This window comes from Chanodichthys erythropterus, chromosome 19 (assembly GCF_024489055.1).
Source record: "Chanodichthys erythropterus isolate Z2021 chromosome 19, ASM2448905v1, whole genome shotgun sequence".
Lineage (NCBI taxonomy): Eukaryota > Metazoa > Chordata > Actinopteri > Cypriniformes > Xenocyprididae > Chanodichthys > Chanodichthys erythropterus.
The window spans coordinates 20,290,184-20,317,865 of NC_090239.1; the positions used below are offsets into that span (position 1 = coordinate 20,290,184).

General features: G+C 37.0%; 2 protein-coding genes across 3 annotated transcripts; one reads left to right on the forward strand and one right to left on the reverse strand.

Moving 5' to 3' along the window:
* Window positions 1-576: 576 nt before the first annotated feature.
* On the reverse strand, window positions 577-7,421 carry tmem130 (transmembrane protein 130). The gene is made up of 9 exons (XM_067370043.1): window positions 7,354-7,421; window positions 6,489-6,644; window positions 6,270-6,358; window positions 6,020-6,191; window positions 5,793-5,935; window positions 5,605-5,689; window positions 5,279-5,481; window positions 1,548-1,660; window positions 577-732 (listed from the first exon to the last, which is right to left on the reverse strand). Exons 2-9 carry the CDS (start codon window positions 6,494-6,496, stop codon window positions 577-579), a joined length of 969 nt encoding a protein of 322 aa, XP_067226144.1. The 5' UTR covers window positions 6,497-6,644; window positions 7,354-7,421.
* On the forward strand, window positions 7,422-26,713 carry baiap2l1a (BAR/IMD domain containing adaptor protein 2 like 1a). Of its 2 annotated transcripts, none has more exons than XM_067369048.1 (14): window positions 7,422-7,619; window positions 8,407-8,482; window positions 8,657-8,743; window positions 15,243-15,304; window positions 16,344-16,415; window positions 16,513-16,647; window positions 20,192-20,344; window positions 20,787-20,942; window positions 21,042-21,162; window positions 21,356-21,569; window positions 23,038-23,097; window positions 23,221-23,383; window positions 25,587-25,627; window positions 25,724-26,713. In XM_067369048.1, the coding sequence occupies exons 1-14, from the start codon at window positions 7,569-7,571 to the stop codon at window positions 25,794-25,796; spliced, it is 1,464 nt and encodes a 487-aa protein (XP_067225149.1). In that variant the 5' UTR covers window positions 7,422-7,568; the 3' UTR covers window positions 25,797-26,713. The 2 variants fall into 2 exon arrangements, with proteins under 2 accessions (XP_067225149.1, XP_067225150.1); XM_067369049.1 differs by having other exon boundaries at window positions 7,423-7,619; window positions 23,224-23,383; window positions 25,724-26,712.
* Window positions 26,714-27,682: the final 969 nt, after the last annotated feature.

Genomic DNA, 27,682 nt, shown 5'->3' on the forward strand with positions numbered 1-27,682 from the left:
AGGAATATACAGGTCAGATTCATTCATTCCAGCAGAAAGAGCTCTAGGTCTTATACAAGGAAACTCTCACTCATAATCACCCGCAAAGAATGATCATGCTGTTCTGTACATCGGTGTGTTTTGTACATTTGGGTCAGGTTTAAAATTCTAACAATATTCCATGGCACACTTGTTGAACTGCATGCAATCCACCTAACCTCATATACTCTCCTACTTTTAAAGGTTCATCACCAATGTCAACATCCATTAGGATCTCAAGGAGTTATGCATTAACAAATGGAACCTTTGTGAAGTGAAACATTGAAACCCACTCAAGTATGAACTATAAGAGCAGAGAAAACAGGAAGAAGAATTAGTGTGTTCACATTGACACAAAAGGGTGATTCAGATGAGTAAAATTAAAAGCTTTTATGGGTTCTGCATTGTGTTGATTCATAGGATGGTGAGTCTAAACCTGCCTATCTCTATCCTAGCTTCAAATGTAAATAGATAGACAATGTAGCAAAATAAGGCAATGAAAGATTGATTGAAAGGAATACTTCAAGTGTACTGAAGACCGGGGCGGTCACAGTGAGACTAACAGGGTTGGGTGTTGTAGGAAGCCTCTGGCTGATGAAGAAGGGGCAGGGCTTCATTTGTCTTAGAAGCAGGAGAATTACCCTGTAAAGGGATGGTTGCATCCTTGACACGCAGCTCAATGTCTGTGAAGGATAGATATTTCATATCTGCCACCTGAAGACAGACAAAAAGAGTTAAATTATATAATTTTAATTCAATTAATAAGAGAAAAATTACACTTATTATATTTGCTAACGGCACTTAAATACACCTACTCTCATAATAATGTACATTCTTTATAGTGGAAAGAGGTTCTCTGGATTATTAAAATGTTCTTTACAATAAGAAAACAATGATTCTTTTAAGAACTGTTCACTGAAATGTACTTTGGGGAATCCAAAATAATTATTTTATGGCATCGCTGTGGAAAACCCACTTTTGGAACTTTTATTTTTAAGAGTGAACTAGTCTGAGCAACTAGCAATTAGTTAAGGAGTAACTATTCTTACTTATTTCTAACTATTTTAACATGTATTTCAACAAATTAGGTTAAGGTAACTATAGAGTCACACACACACAAGAAGAAGAAGCTAGCCTATTTACTCCAACCTTTAAAACGACATTAATTTAAAAATATTCTTTAAAATCACCTAGGAGACATTTTTCCTTATAATCACCTTTAAAATACTTAAATATTTAACTAAAAATTAAATAGCTCATAGCTTAATTTTAAGTGAATACATTATACATCTTCATCCCTACAAAAGAAAGAAAGAAGCATGGATTCGATACTCGAAGGATAATTTAGCAGGATACAGAAATCCAAAATCATACTCTAACAAAAAGCTTTAATACTTTCTGGTGTATGTCAACCTCTAGTGGACAAACCTGAATGTTACACTTAAAGCTCTTGCCACAAAATGCACAAAAATGACATCTTCACATATTATTCTCTGTTCTTATTCTCTTTCCTGATGTGAATTCCTCACCAGTGCCTTAGACGTGAGGGATTGCTGCCGTGGACGACACACTGTCACAGAGATGAATATGAGGGTAGCAATAATCACTGCAGCGCAGGGCAAAATGAAGATAAGACTAACATCTGAAGGGAAAATATATTTACATGTGAGGCTGAATGTTTAACAAAGACAAATAGCATACAAATATTAGTGGGAAATGGGACTGGACGGCCGAGTCACGGCCTATTCAGCCAACAGCATCAATAGTGATATTACTTTATACAACAAATACTCAAATAAGAAGTTAACATTTTCTAACTTACATTTTCAACATAATACTGCCAGTTACATTCTGTGCTCTACTAATTTCCAAACAAAGTTAAAGAATTGACACAGAATCAATGCGTTTCCAACCAACACATTAATGAATGAATCAGTGCTTTGAACAAATTGGTTGATTAATGATTCAATGATCCAATCATAAAAACAGTAACTCGACACCACCTACTGTAGGTGCGTTCACGCCATGTCGGAATTCTGACTTGACTTGTTACAACTTGTAAACTCAGAATTTTCTGACCTCTGACCTCTACCATGTGACCGCTTTATCACCTTTTGGCATTGATAGTGTCGATTGTTATCTCCTTAATGATTTTATGTCACCATGAAATCAAAATTGACAATTATTAATTTCAATTTTTTTATAGAATATTGCAGTATTTATTATAAATAGCCTAATTTATCCATGCACATCATTATATTTATTTTCTTAATTATTGTGTGCTCATAATCTTTAAAGGTGCCATCGAATTGAAAATTGAATTTACCTTGGCATAGTTGAATAACAAGAGTTCAGTACATGGAAATGACATGCAGTCTCAAACTCCACTGTTTCCTCCTTCTTATATAAATCTCATTTGCTACATAACACTGACTGTTACGTAACAGTCGGGGTGTACGCCCCCAATATTTGCATATGCCAGCCCATGTTCCCAACATTATGAAAGGCATTAGACAAGGGCAGCCAGTATTAACGTCTGGATGTGCACAGCTGAATCATCAGACTAGGTAAGCAAGCAAGAACAATAGCGAAAAATGGGAGATGGAGCAATAATAACTGACATGATCCATGATATCATGATATTTTTAGTGATATTTGTAAACTGTCTTTCTAAATGTTTCATTAGCATGATGCTAATGTACTGTTAAATGTGGTTAAAGTTACCATCGTTTATTACTGTATTCACGGAAACGAGCCGTCGCTATTTTCATTTTTAAACACTTGCAGTCTGTTTAATTCATAAACACAACTTCATTCTTTATAAATCTCTCCAACAGTGTAGCATTAGCCGTTAGCCACGGAGCATAGCCTCAAACTCATTCAGAATCAAATGTAAACATCCAAATAAATACCATACTTACACGATTAGACATGTTACATGACGAACACTTTGTAAAGATCCATTTTGAGGGTTATATTAGCTGTGTAAACTTTGTTTATGCAATGATAGAGTCGAGAGCTCTGAGGGGGCGGAGAGCGCGAGCAATTAAAGGGGCAGCAGCCCTGAATCGGTGCATTTCTAATTATGCCCCAAAATAGGCAGTTAAAAAAATTATTTAAAAAAAAAATCTATGGGGTATTTTGAGCTGAAACTTCACAGACACATTCAGGGGACACCTTAGACTTATATTACATCTTGTAAAAAAACGTTCGATGACACCTTTAATCAAAATAACTTCCCCTCCCACTTGAAGTGACATCTCTTCTTTTCTCTGGGTGCTCCTCATTTCTTATTTGTGTATCTTTCCTTTCCTTAACGTCTTATCTCCATCCCCTTAGGATGCGAGAAAAGAGACCATCTCTATGAAGTATGCAGCCTTCAAATGCAACCTCCGGAGGAGTGAGATCTATATGGGTGCATCTCAATACTCAAAAAAAAATGTTTCCTCGCTTCTAAATCCTCAAGCCGTTGACCTGAAAACCAGTCGATTTCAGGGCTCTTGAAGGACATCTCACTTCTCTAATTGTACCGTGAGGAACTAGGAGTGAGGAAGCTTTCTGAGAAGTCATGAGCCAGGGTACACAGGTGTATCCTCCCATTACATCCTAAGGGGGTGGAGGAAAGATGTGAGGAAAGGATGCACAAATAAGAAATGAGAAGCACCCTGAGTATCCTTACTCATGACTCCTCAGGAAGCATCATCACTCCTGGAGGAGAGTGGAAGACGGAGGAGAGAGGAAACTAGGAAGCATCAATTTGAGTATTGAGAAGCGCCCTCTGATGACTGGCGCAAGGATGGGACAACCTATCACTCACATAAGATCACAAAAATAGCAAACCACAACAATACAAATAATTCCCGATGGACAAAATCAAGTAATTTTTTCTTGTTTGAGAAGCAATTTCACCCCTACATACATCACTATTTAATGTTTTTAAGCCACAAAGATATTATTTTGTGCAGGGAATTAGCTTATTTTGTTGCAAATAAAATCGCTTGACAATGACACTGCTAAATACCTATAAGCCACCATGTTTCTCACTTACACGCCCCCAACTCATAAAGATCGGGGCTTAAAGGAAAATCCCGAATTTCCCACTTGTATTTACAAATTTGTGGTGGCGTTCATGTGCGTTCAGATCGTAAATACGATCTTTCTGACATGACTTGAATGCTTTCATTCAATGCTGACTTTAATTACAACTTGTAAACTCTGGAGAGCTCTGACTTGTACCATGCGCCCACTGTACTCAGAGCTGTTCATGTCCTCGGACTCGTAAATATGAAGCAACACTATCAACGGCAAAATTAATCTGCAGCAGTCAGTTGGTATAGCAGTCACATGATACAAATCAGAGGTTTCCAAAAATTCTGAGTTTACAAGTTGTAATTACAAGTTCTACGAGGAAGTAAAAACGTTTTACAAGTTGGAATCTTGTAATTACTGTAATTCCGCCATGGCGTTAACGCACCTAAATCCAACTAATACATAAAGCAATGTGCAAACAGAAAATTCAAGGTCAAGAATTTAATTAAATAATACATTACATTTTGGTTTGTTTTTCACTAAAACCCTATCATATACCCCCAGAACACTTGGAATATACAGCATGTGTCGCATGGGATCATTCTGTGATACTTTTGCTTCTTTTTTAAAAAGCTTGGTGCTGGTCATTATTCAATGCTATTATATGGAAGAGCACAAGCAGGATATTTTTTTTAAAAATCTCCTTTTGTGGTCCATTTTGCAACCTGTTAAAAGTCATAAAACTTTCTTTAAAACCTGCTTAAAATGCTGCGTTATTGGGTAATTCAGACTCCCCCATGCTGAAGATAAATGAATCATGAGTGAACAATCAGTGGCCTAAAGGTATATGCTGCAGACCATGCTGTTTTGCGTCAAATGTGGTCAGACACAGTATCCTGATTTGTAATGGTCTTGCTCATTCACATGTCTCATCTTTCCATGTATTTAAAGGGACAGTTCACCCAAAATTCTGTCATCATTATGTTTGATGGGGTCCCTGGTCCTCATTCACTTTCATTGAACACAAAGAAAGCCTGGATACTATAATACTAAATATTTTTGTGTTCCACAAGTCATAGAGGTTTGGAACGACATAAGGTTGAGTAAATGATAACAGAATTTTCATTTGTGCCACAATATGACTCTATAAACAAAGATTTCCACTTATAGGAATCCTTTCATAGTGATATAGTTGATTAAAAAAAATTGTTGTAGATAATTATATACTTACGGCTGCTCTGCACATAGATGTTGTAGGATGTCTGGAGGTTGCTGATATTATTTCTCACACTCAGGTCTAAGCAATATGTTCCTACTGATGTGAAGGTGTAGCTCAGATTGAATATGTTCCCGTAGAGCCTGACTAAATTGCAGGAAGCTGGACTGGGTGTTTCACAATCAGACAAAACTCTCCAGCACAGCCAAACTGGAGGACTACACACATGCGATAGAAAAAATAAAGCACTTTTTACAGGATGCTGGAGAATTATAGAATATATGAAGAAATTAATTGACTTCCCAAATATTTTTGTAAACTTTCTTGAAGTATATTTTTACCTTCCTCCAACTTGAAAGGACAGATTGCTGCTTTCATCCACGTTATAAATTAAAGGTCCTCTCAATTCAATGCTCCTTATGGCATCTAAGAAACAAAAGAATCTTTGACATATTAACACCACTGGTAGCTACTATATAAATAGTCAAATCAGAACATTGATGATAGGTGATAATGATTATGCGCCCACCTAACACAGTTAAATCTGCAGAGTACAGCCCAGTCATTCTGGAATGTTGGGGTGCATTGGTTGTAATGCTCAATCTAAACGTGTAGTTTCCTGGTAATGTGTAGTAACACTTCACAAAAGGCTCTGAGCCTTTACGCACTTCCCTAAAAAACAAAGACAACTGTAAAGAAAACCATTTTATAGCTAAAAGATTAGTTTATTGAAATGGATGATCAAATAAAGATTACCCATTGCCCATGTCCCACGTGTACATAAATTTGACAGAGTGCAAGTTATGTCTCGGGTCAGACAGCTCAAATGAAACCACGGTGGGTATGTAAGACGCCAGCTTCCCACTATCCCGCAAGTATGTTGAATTCCCTTCCATTTGATGAAAAATTATTTTTCCTTTGACATTTCCTATGGTGAAATAGAAGCAATGTAACATCAACACCAGCACCTGTGACAACCAATTCAAAAGAGGACAAGTCAGCTTACCAGATAACTGATGGGATAACTCGTTGGGTATCCCAAAAGCAAGAGAAGAAATCAGTGAGAGAAAAGTGTGAACCACAACACTCTGGATCCTGGAGGAAATCAGTTTACAGCTTATAAACATTCAACATAAAAACTAAAGACTAAATGATTAGCTATGAAAGAGAAACATATGTTTAGCCTATATCTATTACTCAGAACTATAAACTAGGCTATATTTACCAGTTCATGTGGACTCCAAATCCGTACAGCTTGTGACTTGTGAGAGTATGACTGAGTAATTCAAGCTTTTATGTCTTTCACGCTGTTTGGTAAAGGCTTGAAATCATATTCGCGTGTTGAATTCTTACGCTCATCTGAATAATGATGTGCGTTGTGCTGCCAAAGAGATCATAATTGATGCAGAAACGTGAATAATTCAAAAGCCCATTCCTCTACACGTCAGGACAGATTTCTAGAGAACGTGCAAAAGTTTCTATATTATCCCACAGCTTTATAAATATGTAGCCATGGCCGAGTCACACTTTTAACTAAATATTTCTCAGGGACTCTATTCTATAGCTGGCTAGAACACAAACGGCCACAAAGTGGCGCTGTAAAAAGTGAACTGTTTATCAAATTCACAGAAATGAATAAATAAACTGATACCGAATGAATTTGATAACTCTCAATATCACTCTCACTATGGTACCAGTTTCAGTCTATAAATGCACAAAATGAGCTTAAATTAAGCTACTCAAAGATATCAAGAGTATTTTTGTCAATTCACGAACGAAAACAAACAGTCTGTATTATAGGCTAATATAACATAGACCTAATAATATAGACTTAACATGTATTACATACGTTCGCATTTGACAGTATAACTTTACGACTCATAATGTAGACTATATTTTTTTCTTTTTAAAATCGGTACTTTGTAAATTAAGTGTGTAAATATAAAAGTGTAAATGTGTGTGTGAAAAAAATGACGCTCAAAATAATATATAAAAGTAACAAGAAACAACAATGAGAAACAAAATAAAACCGAAAAAAAGGATAGACATTTCTGATTGAGCTCAGTTAGCTATGACGTCACGAATCCCACCTTTCCACGTGTGGCATGAGGTCGCGCGGAAAGGTTTCATCCTCCTTCGGTGCATCAGTGCAGTATCGTGTTCTCCTCGAGAGCGCCCGAGCGCTCTGATCTCTGCCGCTTCACACACGTTAACAGGTGGGACGAAAACACAGCTTTACGATTTAAACGGGGAAAGTTAAAGCAAACACATTGTCACAAAGGACGTTTGAGGAATACCTGCTAAAATGTCTCGAGCCCCGGAGGACGTGAACAAACTCACCGAGAGCACATATAAGGTAAAAGTCGGTTTAAACTGCGTGTATGTATCTTATTTGTCATAGACCACCTGTTACTAAACTCAGTACGCACAACCTTGAAGTTGTGTTGGTTAGTTTAATAATGAAGTGCTATTTTATGGCACTCTTACATTTTGTAATTAAGGTATACGTGTGAGTTGTGCAATATAGGCATGAGTGCATTTTAAAGTGTTTCAGTTCAGTTGGGTTTCTGGGTTGAGTTAAGAAACCTGTTTGTGCTGGACTGTTTCTGTTATTGCATACTTGACTGTTCATTGTTTTGCTAAGGGTGTGTTCCTGGGAATTAGCAGAGGAACTGCCTAGAATTACATTACAGAAGGGCATTTCAATAGAGACCCAGAGGGACCTTGAGTTTAGCAGGACTTTGATCTCATAGGCCATATAATTATAATTATAAGTCAATGTTTAAACAGTGCTATTTTTAGTAGAGTTATTTTTAGAAAGTAAAGTTACCATAAATATGATGTATTTTATTGCATGGACAATAAAATGTAGTTTACATAGAAGGAGAAAAATGTGTCCTTTTGAAATGTGGAAAGAAGGGATAATTCTGTCATCATTTGATTCAACATTATCTTGTTCTAAACCAGCAAAATATTTAAACCCTACTGACTTTTATCAAATGGACAAAAAAAACAAACATATTTTTCACCTAGTGTAGGAACATTCATTTAAGTCAGTTTTTGAAGATCTTTGGTTTCATTCAGCAGCAGTAAGCTGCTTTCCTTGTAACTTTGAAATATGAGCTTTGTTTCTTGCTTTCCAGAATGTGATGGAACAGTTCAACCCAGGACTCCGGAATCTGGTTAACCTGGGAAAGAGCTATGAGAAATCAGTGACGGGTAATCACATCACTTCATTTACATTAAAATAAATATGCACCGTACTCCATTTTCTGCATAAAACTGCTCTCTGATCAAAAAAAAAAAAAAAAAAAAAATCTCAAAATTGTTTTAATACACGTACCTTCGATTTCAGTTCCTGTTAATCAATATGAGTTATTCACTCTCCTGCAGCAATGACCTTTGCTGGAAAGGCATATTTCGATGCAGTCTCAAAGATTGGGGAAAATGCTGCAGTTTCTCCAGTTTCTAGGGAGCTGGGTGAGTATTACTCTGTAAACCATCGCCCAGAGGTCCTAATCTGGCCTTCGCCGAAATATATGTGCTTTGTGCACAGAGTGGCTTAACATTTCCTTGTAGATGATTCATTGCACTCTACATGTCTTTGAATGTCCAGTTAGGTTTAGGGTTGCTAGTTATTTCCTCCTTTAGTCAAAAGACAGTTCTGTATTTGCGTCTGCTTTAAGCCCAGACAGGTTTCTTGTTGACTTTTTGTGACTCAGCATCAGTTTGATTCATATCGTCTGGAAATTATGACAGAGCTTTACTGTGATTTATAAACTACCATCTGTGTCATGGCAACTTTTCATACTCCCCACCACTGCAGGTTTGGATTTTTTTTGTGCAAATTACAAAGATGAACGGCTTTGCCTTCATATTAATCTTTTAATTTGCTCAAAAAAACTGTACACGACGTTCTTAATACAAATACTTTTTTACTTACTGTAAATGAGCTTTTGCTCTCCCGTGATGTGTCCTTTTGTGTTTTACTGAGCTCCTTTGGCTTTGCCGTTCCCTGTTCTTCCTGGAATCCCTTTCAGACGGCTCAGATGACCACCAGAGAGTGAGAAATCTCTGCACATACCGGCAGCAAACACGCAAAGCAAACAGTTACTCTTTGAGACTTTGTCTGCAAACCTTTCCGCCCCTTTCATAAAGCATTATAGCACAAATGTTCCAAAGGAATATGCAAACTCAAAGTGCTTGCCATCTATATTAACATTTAGTTCAGTCATAAGACCATGCATCATATCAACATCTAATGCTGTAGTGATTAATGGTGCAGCCTTTTATGTCAACCTGTTCCGTAGATAAGGAATGCATTGCTTGTGACACTTGATTGACACAAAAGCTTGATTAAGTGAGCATTGTCAACATCAACATGCCTGCAAGAATGTTCCAGAATAGTTCCAAATAAATGTAGGTTAACACAATTAAATTAATTAAAAAAAGGCATCGCATCGCTTTAAAAAAGGCCTTTATTAACCCCCTGGAGCCATATGGGTTACTTTTATGATGGTTGAATGTGCTTTTTTGGGCTTCAAAATATCGGTTACTATTCACTCCCATTATAAAGCTTGGAAGAGCCTGAATATTTTTAAAAATAACTCAGATTGTGTTTGACTGAAGCAAGAAAGTCGTATACACCTAGGATGGCTTGAGGGTTAGTATATTTTTTGGGGGGTGAACTAACCCTTTAACTTGGTAGTAATTAATTAAAACTCCAGACTGCATGTCTGGGCCACACATGTCATTAAATGAAACTAGGTAATTAATTACCACTGTAACTCTCCATTTAGTTCTTAAACAGTGATTTCTCTAGGGAATTTAAACATTCAATTGAGCCTGTATGACTGGTATGTGAGAAGTGCACAGTTTGGTCACCACCCTTTTTCTCTTGCTGACACACTCTTCTAAATTTAAGACCACGAACGTTCAAATGCAGGAGTACTTTTGTTATTTTAACAAAACAAGTTTCTTAGTGGCAAGATGTTTGTCATCTTATGGTGGAATTGTGTGAGACAGATGTTATCTCACTGTACAAACACAAACCAGAATGTGGTTGGTAAGAACATTGTGATTTTCTAAATTGTCAAAGACTGTTTGGTTTAGGTGCTTGATAATATGTACTTGAAAATGTTTTTGAGCGGAAATAGGTCTATTTATCAACCCTTTAGGGCATTGTACTAGCGATTTGAGATATTTACTGTGGTTGGCAATACTGTCGTACATGAATGCTTTTAAACTCTTTCAGCCTTCTCAAGAATTAACGCATTAAATCATTGTCTGGATTTTTCCTCAAAGAGTTTTCTTACTCTTCCTGTAATGTAGTTGAAATATTTATTTTTCTGTTAGTCACAATGATGCTTCTCAGTAGTTTTCATGTGAACTCTAGCACTTAGACAGTAGAGGACAACAAACGCAACCAGTTGCCATAAATTAGATGATAAAATTAGGGTTGCGATGTAACTGAAGTAGTGACAGATCTTTTTTCCTCCATATTGTGACATACTTCCGAGTAAAATGGATTATCAAAAGGAAAAAAATGCAAGGGGCAGAGTCTTGGTTCAGTCTATTCGTTGTTGATTGGATGGAGTCTGGCATATGCCACTAGAGAGAGGTCTGTTGTTTTTGATGGAAGATTAGGACATTTAGATTAAATGACAAGGTCAACTAAAAATGCATCAATGAATATCTCTCAGTAAGATGAATAAAGCGCATAAAAAAATAAACCCCAGTGAATTTTCATCTCATGCTACCATTACAGCACAATACCCAGATATTAAAGGGATAGTTCATCCAAAAAATTACAATTCTGTCATCATTTACTCACATTCAAGTGGGCCCTATTGACTATTGGCCCAGTCAACTCTTTGGTTACCGACATTCTTCAAAATATCATCTTTTGTGTTCAGCAGAACAAAGAAATTCATAAAGGTTTGGAACAACCTGAGAGTGAGTGAGTAAATAATAATAATTAATTTTTGTCAACTATCCCTTAAAGGTGCAATAGGTGATTCGCTACAGAAACATTTTTTGTTATACTGGTTAAAAAGTCTCCTCATATCCTGATGGCAATCACTATGTTAAACGATATATATATATTGACTGTGGAAGGCATAGGACATAAAATGTTCATCCAATCTTTTATATTCGGTCCGAATGAAATAATACTATGTCCTTCCTGCCTGTCAGTGTATGTTTTAACATACCCTCACGCTCCCTTTTTGCACAGACATCATGCGTCATCAGCGCGTTTCATGCTTTATGCTACAGATAGACCTCAGTCACGGAGCACTGCAAACAAACAGCAGTGGCTTTTACAGTTCGTACCGAATCAAAACAACAAGCTTATGCTGCGTTCACGCCATAACTACCACCATAATTAAGAAATGCCAACCCGTGATGTTCTAACCGGAGCTGTTCACGTCTTCAGACTTGGAATTATGCGTTAAGTATCAACACCTAAATTAATCTGCAGCAGTCAGGTACAAATTGTTCATTATTTTTTCTAATGTTATGTGCTTTGAGACATGAGGTTGTTTTTAACGCAGTCTCTTGTGGCGCTTTGCCGAGAGCAGCTGTGTGTGTGCGCGTTCTTGTGTTTTGGAAGAGGCGTGGCTTTGGATGGTGATTTGCATGGAGGGTGGGATCATATGCTTTCAATGCTAGCAGGCTAATGTTAGCATTTCCAGATCTCCTACTGCACCTTTAAATGGGTTATACATTCGAACAGGTAGCCTTGTTATGATTTATTTATTAAATGTGTTGAATTTAAAGTCAATATGAGAAATAAAATAAGGACAATTTTATTTAATTCATGTTCCTGCTCTTATTGTGAACTTATTATCAGTGCACATTATTCCAAAGAAAAAAGTAGTTCCTTGTAGTTAAATGTCACTACTTGCTCTTCCAGTCTGAAGCAACTTTAATTTTCTGCTGATGTAACTTAAGCTGTGTGGGCTATTGGATAATGTTAACTAATCTCCAAATTGCTATTTGGGCATTGTGTTAGCAAATTCACAACACTGTTTATTCTCAGTGAATATCCTGTTTGACTCAGAGAATTGTCACATTATAGAAGTAAAATTGCGATTTACTTTGACATTAACACCACCATTTCCTGCATTTGACGTTGCACATGTTTCACATCAAAATGTTTTCAGTCTGCAAATGTTTTCTTCAAATGATTTTCCCATTGGAGGTGTCTGCATTAGGACAGGGGATTTCTCTTGCATTAGTGAAGTGTGGCATTCATAGATCGCAGAGACATGGAAATCCCTGAGACTGTTTATTTATACCTGAGTCATTCTAATTTTACTTTAAAACACAATTCACTGACAATGTGCTGTACTTTCATATTATCCAAATAAATGCAGGTGCACTTGAAGGGCGTACCATGGGAATAGTTTGATGCACACAGTGATTTTAGTTGTTAGTTGTAGCAAGGATTTATTGTCACAGATCATGTCTCAGTCGCTCTTGTATAATATTAACTTGCTTTTGAAAGCATCACCTGTCATGTCCAGGAACTCTTTTCTTTGTCATAGGAATTCATGGCATCAAAACTGCAATAGTTTGTCATTTAAACAGAAAGAGATTGCTCTTAATATTAATAATATGGTAGTGTAGTGTAAATGGTGAAGAAGCACAGTGTTGTACAAACAAACAGCAGTTGTGTTTGTAATGTTTTTAGTATGCTATTTTAGGTTGCAACCTTCCAAGAATAAATCCATCCCAGCTGTTGATGGCATTACCAAAACAAAGATTCCCTGTGTCTCTCTCACATATTTTAAGTCGGGATAATGTGAATGAGATGTAGTATAACACAGAAACACATTGTTAACAATGTTTCTGCCAAGTTGTAATATGGCAGGCACACTTTCACATTGATATTTCATTAAATCTGAGTTTATAAACATTTCAAAATAATACAAATTAGTGTATTTCGAACTGGCCTATATGCATAATCAGAAAGAACAACAACACATGCAACAAAACCATGAAACAAGATTGGTTGACAACCACATGATTGGTTGAGCTCAGTGCTCGTCACTTATTATTAGAACTTCTTTTTTGAAGGCAAGCTTACAAAGGTTGATAATGTTTGAGAAGCAATCTATTAAAGTGCATGATGGACAGAAACAATGTTATGAAAGTATGTGCCAATCAATCAACGCATGCGATTCTACCTGATGCTTAGCTGTTTTGTATTGCTCTGTATTCTGACTGCGCTTTGATTAATGGCACCTGGGATTTCTTTGGCAAAGATACAACAGGATAAACAAATGTACTGTTTCACATTTGACAAACCACAACTGAATTATTGGCCAGTTTTCCATCTGCTGCTCGGTTTTGAAATGTAAATCTGGGCGCCTTATCTCAAATACAAAAATTAACTAAAATCAAACCAAAATGGACAATTAACATGCGTCGTTTACATTTTCGGCTGTTGGTTGGAGATATACAGCTTAATTCTGGCCCACATTCCCTAAGTCCATTGTACAATCAGGGCGGGCATTTGTTCATCTAGACGGTTTGACTGCAAGTTTTGTGCTGGCCAGCTCACGAATGAATCCACTGTGGTGTCAAGCTGTTTCCAAGACGGAAAGACCAGATTACAGCTCACTGATCGGATTGTACTTTACGGCTGTGCGGTCCAGATGGACTGTGAGCAGCTGTGTGTGTCCTGAAACCAGTGTGCTGGCAGTAGGGCTGCATGATTTTTGAGAAAAAAAACAAAAAAAAACAGTTTAACTAAATGACTTCAATAGTTTTATTTGGAAATAATTAATAATTACTAGAATGATTGGGCTGATTGATTTTTGTCAGGCAGTGCATCTGCAGAGCAAATAATAAACCATTTACAAGCTCAATAGAACAAAGATACAAAAGAAACAGTGCTTTATGATTTTTGGAATTCAGCGTTTGCACGCGAGTTACAAATTGAGTTCTCTTTCACGTCTTACTGCGCTCATATGGTTTAAAATCGCTTGAATGTTTAAACTGACAGGACCTGAAACGTGGAAATGCTAAAATTCTACGATAGTTAAGCTTAATTCTGAGAATCACGTTGTTTTAAACCATAGTGCCTGTTCTGTACAGATCAACTACGATCCCTATACATTACATCGCACATCCTGCGATATATATCGTGCAGCCCTAGCTGGCAGGTGGATTTCAGTACCAACAAATTCAACTAGAATCTGGAGCTGACGAAAAAAAGCATCGGTGTTGCCCAGAGAGCTAGTGTGAAATCTGTTGGTGACATGATGGAACATCCTTGAGATGGCCAGGTCCAATGTATGGATCCGATCACATAAAATGGAGGAGGGAACTTATCGGTTCGGAATACCAACAATTTGATGCAATTATTGTAGGATGGGAATTTGATGAAGAAAAAATCCAGGGAAGGCATAGAGGCATGGATTAAATTTACTAGGGGTACATTATGATTTCATTTGCATTGCAGTTTTTCATTTAGCTTTTATACATTAAAAGTTGATTTTACTGATAATGATTCTCTATTTAGGCTTTTCCATCGGCAGGGATGCCCTGTAACCTTTGTAAGGTTGTGTACCTTTATACTACATCTCTTGAGTTGTGAAAACACAGAGCAGGTGCTGATACTCAGTACAAAGACTGCGTTTACTGACTCACTCCACTGACCCTACCATGCTAATGATGCTTTTATAACTGCTAGATGTGTGATAATGCTGCAGCTCACCTCCGTTTGTTTGCTTTAAGGTTTGTTTTTATGAGCAACACTAATGGAGCCCCAGCAAGATGAAATGACACTGATCATACAGAGTAGGAAAGACGCATGATAAAGGTGTAGTCATAGAGGAATACACATGTACTTGATAACTCTCTGAAGGCAGCTTTGAACTGTTTATCCAGTTGAGATGGAAACAAAACTATAAAAAAACACACTAAAAATACCAGTAATGTAGCAATAATGTTTATTTTTTCTTCTCAGGAGTGGTGCTAATGGAGATTTCAGAAGTGCACAAGAAGGTCCAACTGGAGCTGGAGGAATCTGTAAGTATGAAAGGTTCTTCATTTTGAAACATCATTTTTTTCTCTTATTCCTCTCCAACTGCAGAAGAAGCTGAAGAACAGATATTCTGTATGTTCCACAAGTTATAAATATAAATTAAACTAATTTCCTGCTCAAAAGTTTGCATACCCTTGACTCTTTATATTGTGTGGGGCCAATGCTGGCCATCAACGATGTCCTTTTGGGGTTAATAATTCTGAATTTACAGAAATTATTATTTTGCCTTGTGGAATGTATAGACTACGGTTCAAAAGTTTGAGGTCAATAAGATGTTATTAATAGTTTTGTTTTGTTGAACAAAACTATCAGTAGTTTCGATCAATCATTCAATTGATCAAAAATATGCATAAAGATATTTATAATGTTACCAAAAAAAATGTTTTATATAAGAATCCTGAACCTGTTTTGAACATATGATATGAAATGTTTCTTGAACAGCAAATCAGCATATTGGAGTGATTGCATGTGACACTGACAACTGAAATAAGAATGAAATAAGAACGGTTAAAAAGTAATTTTAAATAAATTAAATGTAAATTTCAAAATATTGCTGTAAAGCCATAATAAAGATACAAAATACAATTATGTAAAACATATTCAAGTCATAAAACCTATGAGCAGAACTGTAGCTGGCAATTGGAGGAAACCTTTACGACATGAGCTTTGTGTATTTGTAACTTCAAACATTTTTGTAGTCACATGATTTGATATTATAATTCATACAGTCATATTTTGCCTTGGGGATGGTGTGTGTGCTGAACTTATCTGTGGTATGTGACAATTGAGGGCTGACTCTTTGCTCTCTTGACTTGTAGGGCATTTCTTCCTCCAAAACCATTTTTATCAGCTGATCTTTGGTATTCAAACTCTGTTATAAATATTTAACCACCAGCGCTGATAAGATAACCGTTTTTGTTCAAATTCTCTACATAGTCGTGTTATCGTAGTATTGGAATTCATCAGATATTGTTATCGCTGTGTGATGATGATAATTTATTGCCATTACCCTTTTTATTACAGTTCATGAGGTTCCACAGAGAGCTCATCGCTGAACTGGAGAAGAAAACTGATATGGATATCAAGTACATGAATGTGAGTATTGCTTGTTTTTCTCCTCGTCATACTTCCCATATGGCATTTACCTGTGCAAGGACATGTCATCAATGCTGTGGTATTACATTCCCTCTAGGCCACATTCAAAAGATACCAGTCAGAACACAAATTGAAGCAAGACTTCTTGGACAAATCACAGGCTGACCTGAAGAAACTGCGCAGAAAAAGTCAAGGGAAACATTCGTCCAAATATGAGATCAAAGAAAATGAGGTGAGTTCATTGTATTTTTGAAATGAAATCTGTCTATCTGGCAGTCTTTTCTGTCTGATCATACAACAAAGCTGTTTAGCTTGTAGTCCTAATTTATGGACAATAATTAGCATTTTTGAGCCATGGTTTTCCTCTAGGTTTTTAGGCTAGTGGTTTACAATTTGAGTAAAATTGTCTGTGATTTTAATATTACATGAACAAACATACACATTTGTTATCAACATAAAAGACAGTCATACCTCAGTCAGGAATTTTGGCAGTGATACAGGCAGTGAGACGGGTCATATTACTATAAGAACTACACTGGAGGGGAACGTAATCGGCGACAACATATGCTAAACAAACAAATAAAAAAATAAAAAAACATTCATTATTTTTAACCATGTCAAAGAATTATTTCACCTGTCGCCGAATACATTCCCCTCCAGTGTAGTTCTTATAGTAATATGACCCGTTGCGCTCTGTCTCACTGCCTTTTGTATCCTTAAACATTAATTTTTGGGGGTTGACAGTTTATAGAAACATAGTTCTGGGTTTTTAGCTTGTTTGCTGTACACCTTGTCACATAGCAGTCAGAAATGACAAGCAGGCAGCATCACGCTATGCAAATTGAATGGAGACGGTTGGATTGTTTTTCCCCCGGTGATGAGGGCGGTCTGTCTCTATACACACAGTGATTGGCTGATGGGGGAAGAGTCAGCGATTTAATCATAGAAATATTGCAGAATGAGGTGTCATGTTTCCATATTCAAATAAAGGTTATAAAAAGGTAAATGGTCACTAATTTAACTAGTATATACGGTCTTTCTAATCAGCACAAGAAGAGGAATAAATATACAGACGAGAGTCGACTCACCTATAGTTACTTTGACAGTTTGCTGCATGCCTCCGCCACCCCGTCCCTCACTCTTGGCTGGGGATATGGTGAGAACTTTGGGTATGGGCTAAATTCTAAGCTCAGAGCCCTCGATCCCCTTGGACAGTACACCAAATATGCTTATTCTATATTTTATTACTCTATTCAATCATTTGTAAGTGTGAACTCATGAAAACCACTGCCACAGGTAATCGGACAATATTTTTTTATTTGTTAAAGATTTATTTTTGGCACCTCATCATAGATTCAAATCTATAAATCAAAATGTATTGCATTTATGAAGAAAAAGTTCAGCTCCTAAGGCTCTATCGCTATTGCCTCAATAGTGTACAGTGTCTTTAGGTGGATTAGGACTGTTTGTGATTTGGTCTTAGTGAATTAGGAGTCCTCTTTACTACTCCTTACGTTTCACAGATTTAGGATCTAGTTTTAGCGCTAAAATGCTTTGTGAAGTACTCTTAGAGCAAAAATTTAGGACTCCTAAAATTAGGACTGACACGCCCATTAATTTTAAGAGTTTCTCCTAAATCTGCAATTTAGGAGCTACTTTTAGCCTTAAAGGGATAGTTCACACAAAAATGAAAATTTGATGTTTATCTGCTTACCCCCAGTGCATCCAAGATGTAGAGGACTTTTTTTCTTCAGTCAAACGCAAATTATGATTTTTAACTGCAACCGCTGCCGTCTGTCAGTCAAATAATAGCAGTGATTGGGAACTTCAACTATAACAGTAAATAAAACTTGCTTAGACGAATCTAAATTAAAACCTGCGGCTCGTGACGACACATTAATGTCCTAAGACACGAAACGATCGGTTTGTGCAAGAAACCGAACATTATTTATATAATTTTTACCTCTAATACACCACTATGTCCAACTTCGTTCAGCTTCCTGTTAGTGAGGTCAAAAAACGCGTTGTGATGACGGAAGTGATGTCTCGCCCATATACTACAATGAGCGCGAGACATCACTTCCGTTGTCAGAGCGCGATCAGACCTCACTAGCCGGAAACTGAACGAAGTTGGACATAGTGGTGTATTAGAGGTAAAAATGATATAAATACTGTTCAGTTTCTCGCACAAACCGATCGTTTCGTGTCTTAGGACATCAATGTGCCGTCACGAGCCGCAGGGTTTAATTTGGATTTGTCTATGGAAGTTTTTTCGACTCTTATTGTTCAAGTTCCCAATCATTGCTATTATTTGACTGACAGACGGCAGTTGTTGCAGTTAAAAATCATAATTTGCGTTCGACTGAAGAAAAAAAGTCATCTACATCTTGGATGCCCTGCAGATAAACATCAAATTTTCATTTTTGGGTGCACTATCCCTTTAAGATGTTTTGTGAATACGGCCCCAGATTAAATTTCACTTCATGACAGTTTTATTAAAGACTACAACTACCACAAAGATATTCACTTCAGACAGTATTTTACTTATAAATCCAAAATCTAAAAGTCAAAAGGAAGTTATCAAGGAAACTCATGACAAAGGGTTTTCTCTTCATATCAAAGGGAATAGATCTATTCGATTTAGTTTCTGGCTCAATATCAACCTGATTTGCACTCATTCTACTGGGGTGGGCTCTTTCAATCATCAGTTTTAAAAGCTCAACAGTCACCATTGTGTTCTTCCTTTCAAAGGTGTATTGTTTCCTTGAACGGTTAGCAGTTGAAACCTTTTTTATTTCATGTGTTTGCTTCTGAGTTTATCTTTTTTTGACACATGTCTGAAGGAAAATTGAACTGAGCTGCTGCTGAGTTTAACAAAGCTTCACCCACAATCATGAAAATTGTTTTAACGGAGTCAAACATTCACATTAAAATAATTTTTAGTTATTGTGCAATTTGTATTGGCTTTGCAAATCACAATAAATCTGAAACTTGAAATTGCCATTGTAAGCACAGTATCAAACTTAAAGCTCAGACATGTGGTGTGGTTGCACTTCGGGCAACCAGAGTTCAAATCCCGACTTGAGGTCCTTTCCTGATCCAATTCCCTTTCCCATGATTTTCTTTCTGTCCTGCTACTGTCATATTTAAAATAATAAATAAAGCAAAAAGGCCAAAAATGTAGCTTAAAATTTATCTTTTTGGGTGGGGCAGATGCAAACTTGTTTTTATTTACCATAGTAGTGACTAGAATCTGATCCAAAAACATGTCAGATCATGTCCCTGACAGAACCCATTGAATCATAATTTCATATAGCCATGAAGTCATATCATACATTCATATTACACTGAGACAATACTTGTGTGGGACTTTCGTGTCCAGGCATGATCTGCAAACGATTCTGAAAACAACTCCAAGGAAACAAGCAACGTCCACCGTCACTATGACAACTTGCACAGAACTACTGTATAATAGCGAGGGGAATCCTGTGAAGAAGAACAGAGCTCTGTTTCTAGTGTCATTTTCACAGGTCTGCTGGGTAACAGCTCAGTTCTATAAAAGCAAAATGACTGCATTAGCATGTGGTGTTGACTGTGTGGACTTCTTAAATATGTTGATGTGTCTCATTTTGTTAAATGTGATGTTTTGTTTGTATTTCTCAAATGCAATCTGTTCCAAAAAAGATGTATTTCCAGAAAGAAATCAAGTACATCTGTACCAAACTATGAGTGTATACTGTGATGCAGCCATATTGTACGACTGATTTTATGTCTAGTGTTTGGAGACCATCTCATCCCGGCAGACAGACATGCAGAAGTTTATTGCAGAAGGATGTAAGGAAGCTCTGATGGAAGAGAAAAGGAGATTCTGTTTCCTAGTGGATAAACATTGTGCCTTCTCCTATCAGCTAGCAGCCTTCCATGACAAGGTGATTTATTGAAAATACGCAGCTTTCTGATTCAAATATTACTTACTGATTTTCCAGTTAATGTTGTTGTTAGACTTGGAAACAATGAATTAAAATGGTACATGTACATGAAGAGTCTTTGTTTAGTACAATGTTTTTAATCTTAAAGAAGTCTAAACTCCATTACTCCTGTCTTCAGTGTCACATGATCCTTCAGAAATCAGTAATATGATATATGAATATGACTAATATGCTGATTTGTTTTTTTTGTTTTGTTTTGTTTTTTTTAGGATTATTTGATTAAAAGAAAGTTGATTTAAAAGAACAGCATTCATTTTGAAACAGAAATCTTTTGTAACATTATAAATACCTTAACTGTACATTTCAATCAATTTAATGCATCCTTGCTGAATAAAAGTATTAATTTCTTAATTTCAAACTGTATGTGCGCTTGCACCCACAGGCTAAGGAGATACTGACAGTCAAGCTGCCCAGCTGGCAAGATAAGTGTACCGATGCCACCAGGGTGCCAGACACAGTGATATCCATGATTGAAAATCTGCGGACTCCAATGTCAGTCATACCCGAGTCCTCGCCTACACTGGAGCACAGTGACAAGGTTAGTCCCATGTTAGAGCATGATGTGCCTCCATTCAATTTACATATGACTGTTTAAATGTTTACTGACATTATGGCACTTTTTTTTTTTCCTCCTCAGACCAATTCTGGTTCGATTGTTCCACCCCCAGCCCCGTCACTCAAAGCCCATACGAGTCCACTGGCAAGCATGTTCTCCCAGGACATTCCCAAAAGCCCCATCTCATCAGAGCACTACTCAGGTAAGCTTATGGCTCCCTCACACTTTGATCTAATCAGACTTCACCACTTCTGCTCTCAACAATCAAGCGCACTAGTCTATGTGTTGATGAGGCAGTCCTTGAAACATTGCTGTGATTACTAATTTAGCTGATTACTGCCACAAAATATCTTTTGTTAATGTCGCTTAAATTGCGTTTGCTTTGAAATCAACAGATCAAGACAGTCTAGATGGAAATGGCCTGTCTAGGTCTGAATCTGTGTCTAGCGGTATGGATGTGGCCAAGAAGAGCAGGGTGCAAACTATCTTCCCCCACACAGCAGGGAATAACCAGACCCTGCTGAGCTTTGATGATGGAGACATTATTACGCTGCTTATCCAAGATGAGCGAGATGGATGGCTGTATGGAGAACTAGAACATACTGGACAGTAAGTTCTAAAAAGCATTCATTCAATTCAAAATTGCTTGATTTTTCATTATATTTTCTTTGTCCATGGTGGCACTTTGACTTGGATGTTAACAACATTAGCTTTTCTGAAAATACTGGTTCCAAGCTTGTATTTGTCAGATTTACTCTTCTAATTCGCACAGTTTGGTAAGGCATATTTGACTTGTCAAACATCTTAGAGGTGCTTACATAAGTTATTACGAAGGAACAAGTGCTGCTGCTGTAAGCCTTTGCAGGGCAGTAGGTTTATTGGCTTAAACTTATTAGCACAAAACAAAAATGGTACCTTCAGTTAGACATGATGAGGGGCAGTTATTCTCCACTTATCACAGTCTTTGATTTCTGAATGAACAGTATATGTACATAGTTTTCTTGACCTGGGATTGTGCTTCCAATGTGGGTGGTGTAACAACAGGGCGAGCTGACATTTGACCTGGCACTTTTAGAGCGAGTTTGAGTAAGGACTTAATTGTAAATGAGAATGTACATTCTCGCTTAGTGAGATGCAGCACAGACAAGAGTTGTTTAAACTGATTTTCAGTATTAGCATGAAACTGAAAATGAATTAAGTTTTCTTTCACATTTAGTAGTCTGCATGAACGACACTGTTTAGTTAGCACTGTTAGCGCACATTGCTAGTCTTGTGAAGAATGAATCTGTGCATCCGTTAATCCACAGAAAAATTAGTGTCGCACAGCTCTGCTTTATCATGAAAACTCAGAGACAGCAAAAGAATTGTCTCAGATTTCTAAATGCACATAATAAATGTAATTTATAAAGTTCTACATTTGTTAAACTGTTCATTAGGGTGAAGCTGAATTTTGATTAGATTAGTTAAACTATCATATTGTTTACCTTTTTGAAAATGACAATTGCAGTATGATTTGGAAATGATAGTGGCTTATTAAAAACATCATTTAAAATCTGAGAGGCGCATCTACAGCAACATTTCCATGTAAACATTTATTCATAGTGACATGTAAACTAAAGCACAAATGATCCTACTGCAGTGAAAGTTTCAGTGTCTGTGCTTTTTGTGGTCTTACATTTGTTTGTTTTTGCATAATTTAATGAACAGCTCTGTTATTCCTGTCTAGATCTGCCATTTCAGAGGTCCAAGGTCCACAGATTTTCCCTCACTACCCATTATGCTGCCACCACTATTTTGAGAAGTGAAAATGTCTTAATGCACTGACGCACTCTTGAAGGCTCAGTTCAAAGTTATCCGCAGCTGGCGGTGTGACAGTTCCTAAGCAACCAAAACCAAATGAACTCTTCATACTACATGGTGTTTCACTGTACATTTGTGCCACTACAGTGGTTTCTGATTAGTCATACAACTGCTGAGAACAAAAATTAGTCTTAATGCATATGGAAATGGAGCTGACACCCATTTTTGTTAGAAAATCGTGATGCACATTATGAATATTTTTTGCTTTCAATTGCAGGCGGGGCTGGTTTCCCTCATCTTATTGCCGGACTTACAATGAGCCAGTAATCGCAAACAGGTGACTCTGCTCTTCCTTTAATTTAAGAGCAAAAATGATGGGACAACTAAACTACAACTAAAAATAATGTTTATCTAACCATTAACAAAACAGTAAAAACATCAATTTATGTACTTTGTTCAGCAGAGTCGAGAGCCCATTGCGTAGCCAGAGTGTGACTGATCTTCCAGAGCAGCCGGAGGAAGACGAGGAGGTGGAGGAACCCGTGCTGCTGCCCCCGCCTGACTACAGTGACTCATCCAGGGACAGACCCATCAAGCCCTCCACCCCCTCTCCACAGAATACGGTAAACACAGTGCGGTGGCAAATAGGATTGCTAAGTGCAAAGTTAGTTGAATAAGCAGCCATTTTCTGGAAAGAGAGACAGAGGGGAGTATCTGGGTGACTTATCCTTTAGCAGCTGAAATAAAGAAAGCAAAGTCATTGTGGGAGGTATTCCCCTGATCGAATCAGGTTTCCCTCTAGGGCAAAAAAGAAACCTTTCAACACAGAAGTGAGACGTAAAAGATGCATGCAGTAAAGTTTAAAGATGTATACAATACAGTTTTTGTGCTTCCAGGCACAACTGTTTTCAACATTGATAAGAAAGGATCATGTGGCACTGGAGTAATGGCTGCTAAAAATTAAGCATTGCCATCACAGGAATAAATTACATTTTAAAATGAAATACAAAACATGTATTTTAGTACTGTATAACATATAGGGCCTGTTTACACCTGCTGGTCACTTCATGCATTTTTACTGATCAGATAGCTATGCAAAATGAATATAAATTGTCAGCGAAAGCAGCAGATATATACAAGCAGCATTATGTATCATCAGCTAATTTCAAGATCAAGTGGCATCAGCACTGGAAAGATGATTTAGATTTACATATGTAGCTTCAACAGCAAGATGCATTTATACCTGTTCAGTTTTGTTTGGAATGCATCTCAAACCACATCCTGAAGTCATTTGAGTGATTGCATTTTGGAGGACATTTACACGTGGTCTGGTTGGATAGCTGTCTGATCATAAAAAAACAAAGTGACAGTTGTAAACAGAACCATAAATGCAGCCTTGGTGAGCATAAGTATTTTCACTAGTAGTCTCTTTTAGACCCCATTGTATTTATTATACATTAGGCTTTAAATCATATAAATTTAAATCAATAAGTGGCAAGAACCACTTATGTACTGCAATAATGTAACCTTTTGTTCTTTGCCAGGGGGCCTAGGGAGGGGTAGATGAATGCTCTGCATTGCTATCATTGTGAAAAATAAAAAGACATCTGAAAAATGCTCCCTACCTGGTTTTCTCATTGCGAGGGATAGTGGAGACTATTGCGCTATATTAACTGATGGCAAACTGTATGCTAGTATCTGGCTCCCTCTCCTGAAAGACCTCAAGACATGTGCCGCATCAGGGCACAGAGATCCAATTGAAAGTGTTTAGACACAACTAATTCACCTTGAATGTGATCATATGATGGTGGCTCTGGTAGACACGTGGACTATTGTGGCAGGTCTGTGAACTCCAGTCTGTCCTTTGATTAACAAATGGTTAGTTCACCCAAAATTAGCGATTCTGTCATTTACTCTGCTTTAGTGTTTTTCAATCCTGGTCCTGGGGACCTACAGCTTTGCAAGACCATGGTATGACTTAAAGGGTTAGTTCACCCAAAAATGAAAACAATGTCATTTATTACTCACCTTCATGCCTTTCCACACCCGTAAGACCTTTGTTCATCTTCAGAACACAAATTAAGATATTTTTGTTTAAATCCGATGACTCAGTGAGGCCTGCATAGCCAGCAATGACATTTCTTCTTTCAAGATCCATTAATGTACTAAAAACATATTTAAATCAGTTCATGTGAGTACAGTGGTTCAATATTAATATTATGAAGCGACGAGAATATTTTTGGTAAACACTGCTTCATGAAGCTTCAGAGCGTTATGAATCAGCGTGTCGAATCATGATTCGGATTGTCAAACTGCTGAAATCACGTGACCGTGCCGAACCACGCTTAGTCTGTGGTTGCTATGTTGTTGTTCCGAAAAATTACATGGAGTAAATCATGACAGAAAGTTCATTTTTGAGTTAACTACTCCTTTAATATGAAATAAGGCCTGCCTTGATCAAAATGTGTCAGATTTTAACTCTAGGATACTCCCAGTACATCCTTCTCCCATATGAAGTACCATGAATCTTCCCTGACTGTTTACAGTTCATCCTCTCTTGAAGTAGTTATGAGTAGAGTTATGTCAGCACTCAGGCAGAGAAAGCAAGCGTTTCAAGATTATCAAGATTCTTTACGCATATGATGAGGTCATAGGACACAACGATTGTTCCAGGTACTTAGTCGGCTGGTGAAGTGACTGAATCATGTGCTGACGTCCTAATCGAACCAGTCTGACAGGGGAAAATCAACTGCGCACTTTTAAGTTCTTAAGAATGGAAGCACCGTTTATGCTGATCACTTTTCATTCTTATTTCTGTTTCGACAGGTGTCTTTGCCAAATGGTCACTCAGTGGCTCCATTCCTTGGGTGAGTGTCTTTTAACAGAAATAATTTCCCATATTACTACAGCGCTCTAGAATTTAACCCTTTCTCTGCCATCACAATGCTTGTTTTCCCCCTCAGGGGTGGGAATCCATTTGCCACGGTCAAACTACGACCCACCATCACAAATGACAGATCTGCACCAATCATTTGATGAGAGTTCATTCAGCCCCTGCCACGATGTGAAGTTATGTCTTCATGGTTTTGTCTATATTGACACATTGTAAATATGGCAGAAGAACCAAATGAAAGGATTCTGTTACAGCATCAATTTTAATCCTTAAAGTTTCTAAAAATGCAAACCAGCATATTTACAGGAGGCATTATTTATAAGAATTTTAGACTTTGATTAAATTATTTTAAATTGTAACTGGATTCATACACTTTCCAAGAGAATGCACAGCACCAAACAGGCTCTTGAATAGATATATTCTGACCATATTGGTCTTATGTCTGGGGCCTTGTAAAGGTAAAACGAAATCCCAAATGTATATTTTAAAGTTGATGTATTGCAGCCCCTAATTAGAAACATGACGTATGACCTAATCATATTTCATTTCAAAATCCAGTGAAGTAGTGAGATTTGCCAGTTGCCAAATTGTTCTGTTTGGGATGGATTAATTTTAGCCTGTTTATGTTATACAATATCATGATTTTGTCATTTTAAAATTCTGATGTATTCCTTATCCTTCACACCTTTTACACGTTTAAAGGAGAACAATGTAAAGACACTTAGTTTAAATTGTTTATTCCTCATGTTAAAGATGAGTGCAATGTGTGGTGATAGCATTCATACTAGCTGCACAGTTGATTTTTTTGGCTTGTTGGCTTTAGCTGGACATCATCTCAAACTTGTGAGCATTCTTCACCATGGAAGAGAAATGCTTGGGTTCTAAATAAATAAATACTTTTTTTTTTTTTTTTAAGTCTTGTAAGATCACGTACATGTTATGCCTTTGCAAGCATGTTATTTTGTAGGGGAAAGTCTTTTTTTTCAGAACTTTTTCTTTTTTGTGTGTTGTGATACTGATTCAATGCCCCATTTCCTGTCATACCACATTACTCAGAAATAAAGATTTATATGTCTGTATGAAAATGCCTTGGATTTTTATAACTGTCCTATTGGCTACAGTGGCTAATCCAAAATACTGTTCACCTTGTAAAACCTAAGAGTTTTTTTTATTTATTTATTTTTTATGGTGGATCTGAATACTTCCTTCATAAATGGGTTTATATGAGGTGTGTGTCCTGCAAGGATAAAGGGACCATTATCCCATAGCAGATAACAGTGATTTAATTTTGCCCTTTTCCTCTACTGTAGGCAAGGCTGAGACTAAAAAAAGTGCAGCTGTCATTTGCCCATGGAAATGGTTAAATAAACGTGTGTTTTATATTTGGTTGGTAATGTATTTACCCTTGCAATTTACTCCCACAAAAAAATTGTGATTCAGGTTACAAACAAAGTTAATAAGATGTCCGATTTATCCATAGACAGTAAAAGGATTTATCCTCCCTTGTGCCTTTTTACACGCATTTTGGACAGAAGCAATGCCTACATGATCCATTAGACTGTAAGTGCCTTAATTGCGTAGTGGACGCTTTTGCTCAATTATGAATACGCTAATGCAGATTTTGGACACGAATATTGCCGAGGATTTTAATAATAACAACAACAATAACTGTTCATAAAGAATAAAAATTATATTTATTAAAAAAAACCGTCCAAATTAAGTTTGAAACAGTCAATAAATGTGTTCCGATTCGACGTGAGCTCACGCGCTCTTCTCATGTTCACGTGCGTGCATGCGATGAGTTGCTATAGCGACGTGTGTTATGAATTCTGACCGAATTATACACTCGAACCGATCACTGAGAGACGAGGCGAATTTACAGACTTTTGCAGAGTATTTTCTGTGCGAATCTTGTGACTTTGAAGCGGTTGGAGGATTTCTGAGAGGAGACTTTTATTCTAGAAGACATCGCAGGATATATCCTTTTTATATAAAGTTATATTTTTGAAAGAGTTCCTTTTATTTTATT

What these genes read in the sequence shown, in the direction of transcription:
- baiap2l1a (XM_067369048.1), top strand. Translation starts at nt 7,569, where the DNA reads ATGTCTCGAGCCCCGGAGGACGTGAACAAACTCACCGAGAGCACATAT. An exon ending in ATGAGATCAAAGAAAATGAG is followed by an intron (nt 16,648 to 20,191) that starts GTGAGTTCATTG and finishes TTTTATGTCTAG; the next exon opens with TGTTTGGAGACCATCTCATC. An exon ending in TAGCAGCCTTCCATGACAAG is followed by an intron (nt 20,345 to 20,786) that starts GTGATTTATTGA and finishes TTGCACCCACAG; the next exon opens with GCTAAGGAGATACTGACAGT.
- tmem130 (XM_067370043.1), bottom strand. An exon ending in GTTATCCCATCAGTTATCTG is followed by an intron (nt 6,192 to 6,269) that starts GTAAGCTGACTT and finishes ATTTCACCATAG; the next exon opens with GAAATGTCAAAGGAAAAATA. An exon ending in ACGTGGGACATGGGCAATGG is followed by an intron (nt 5,936 to 6,019) that starts GTAATCTTTATT and finishes TTTGTTTTTTAG; the next exon opens with GGAAGTGCGTAAAGGCTCAG.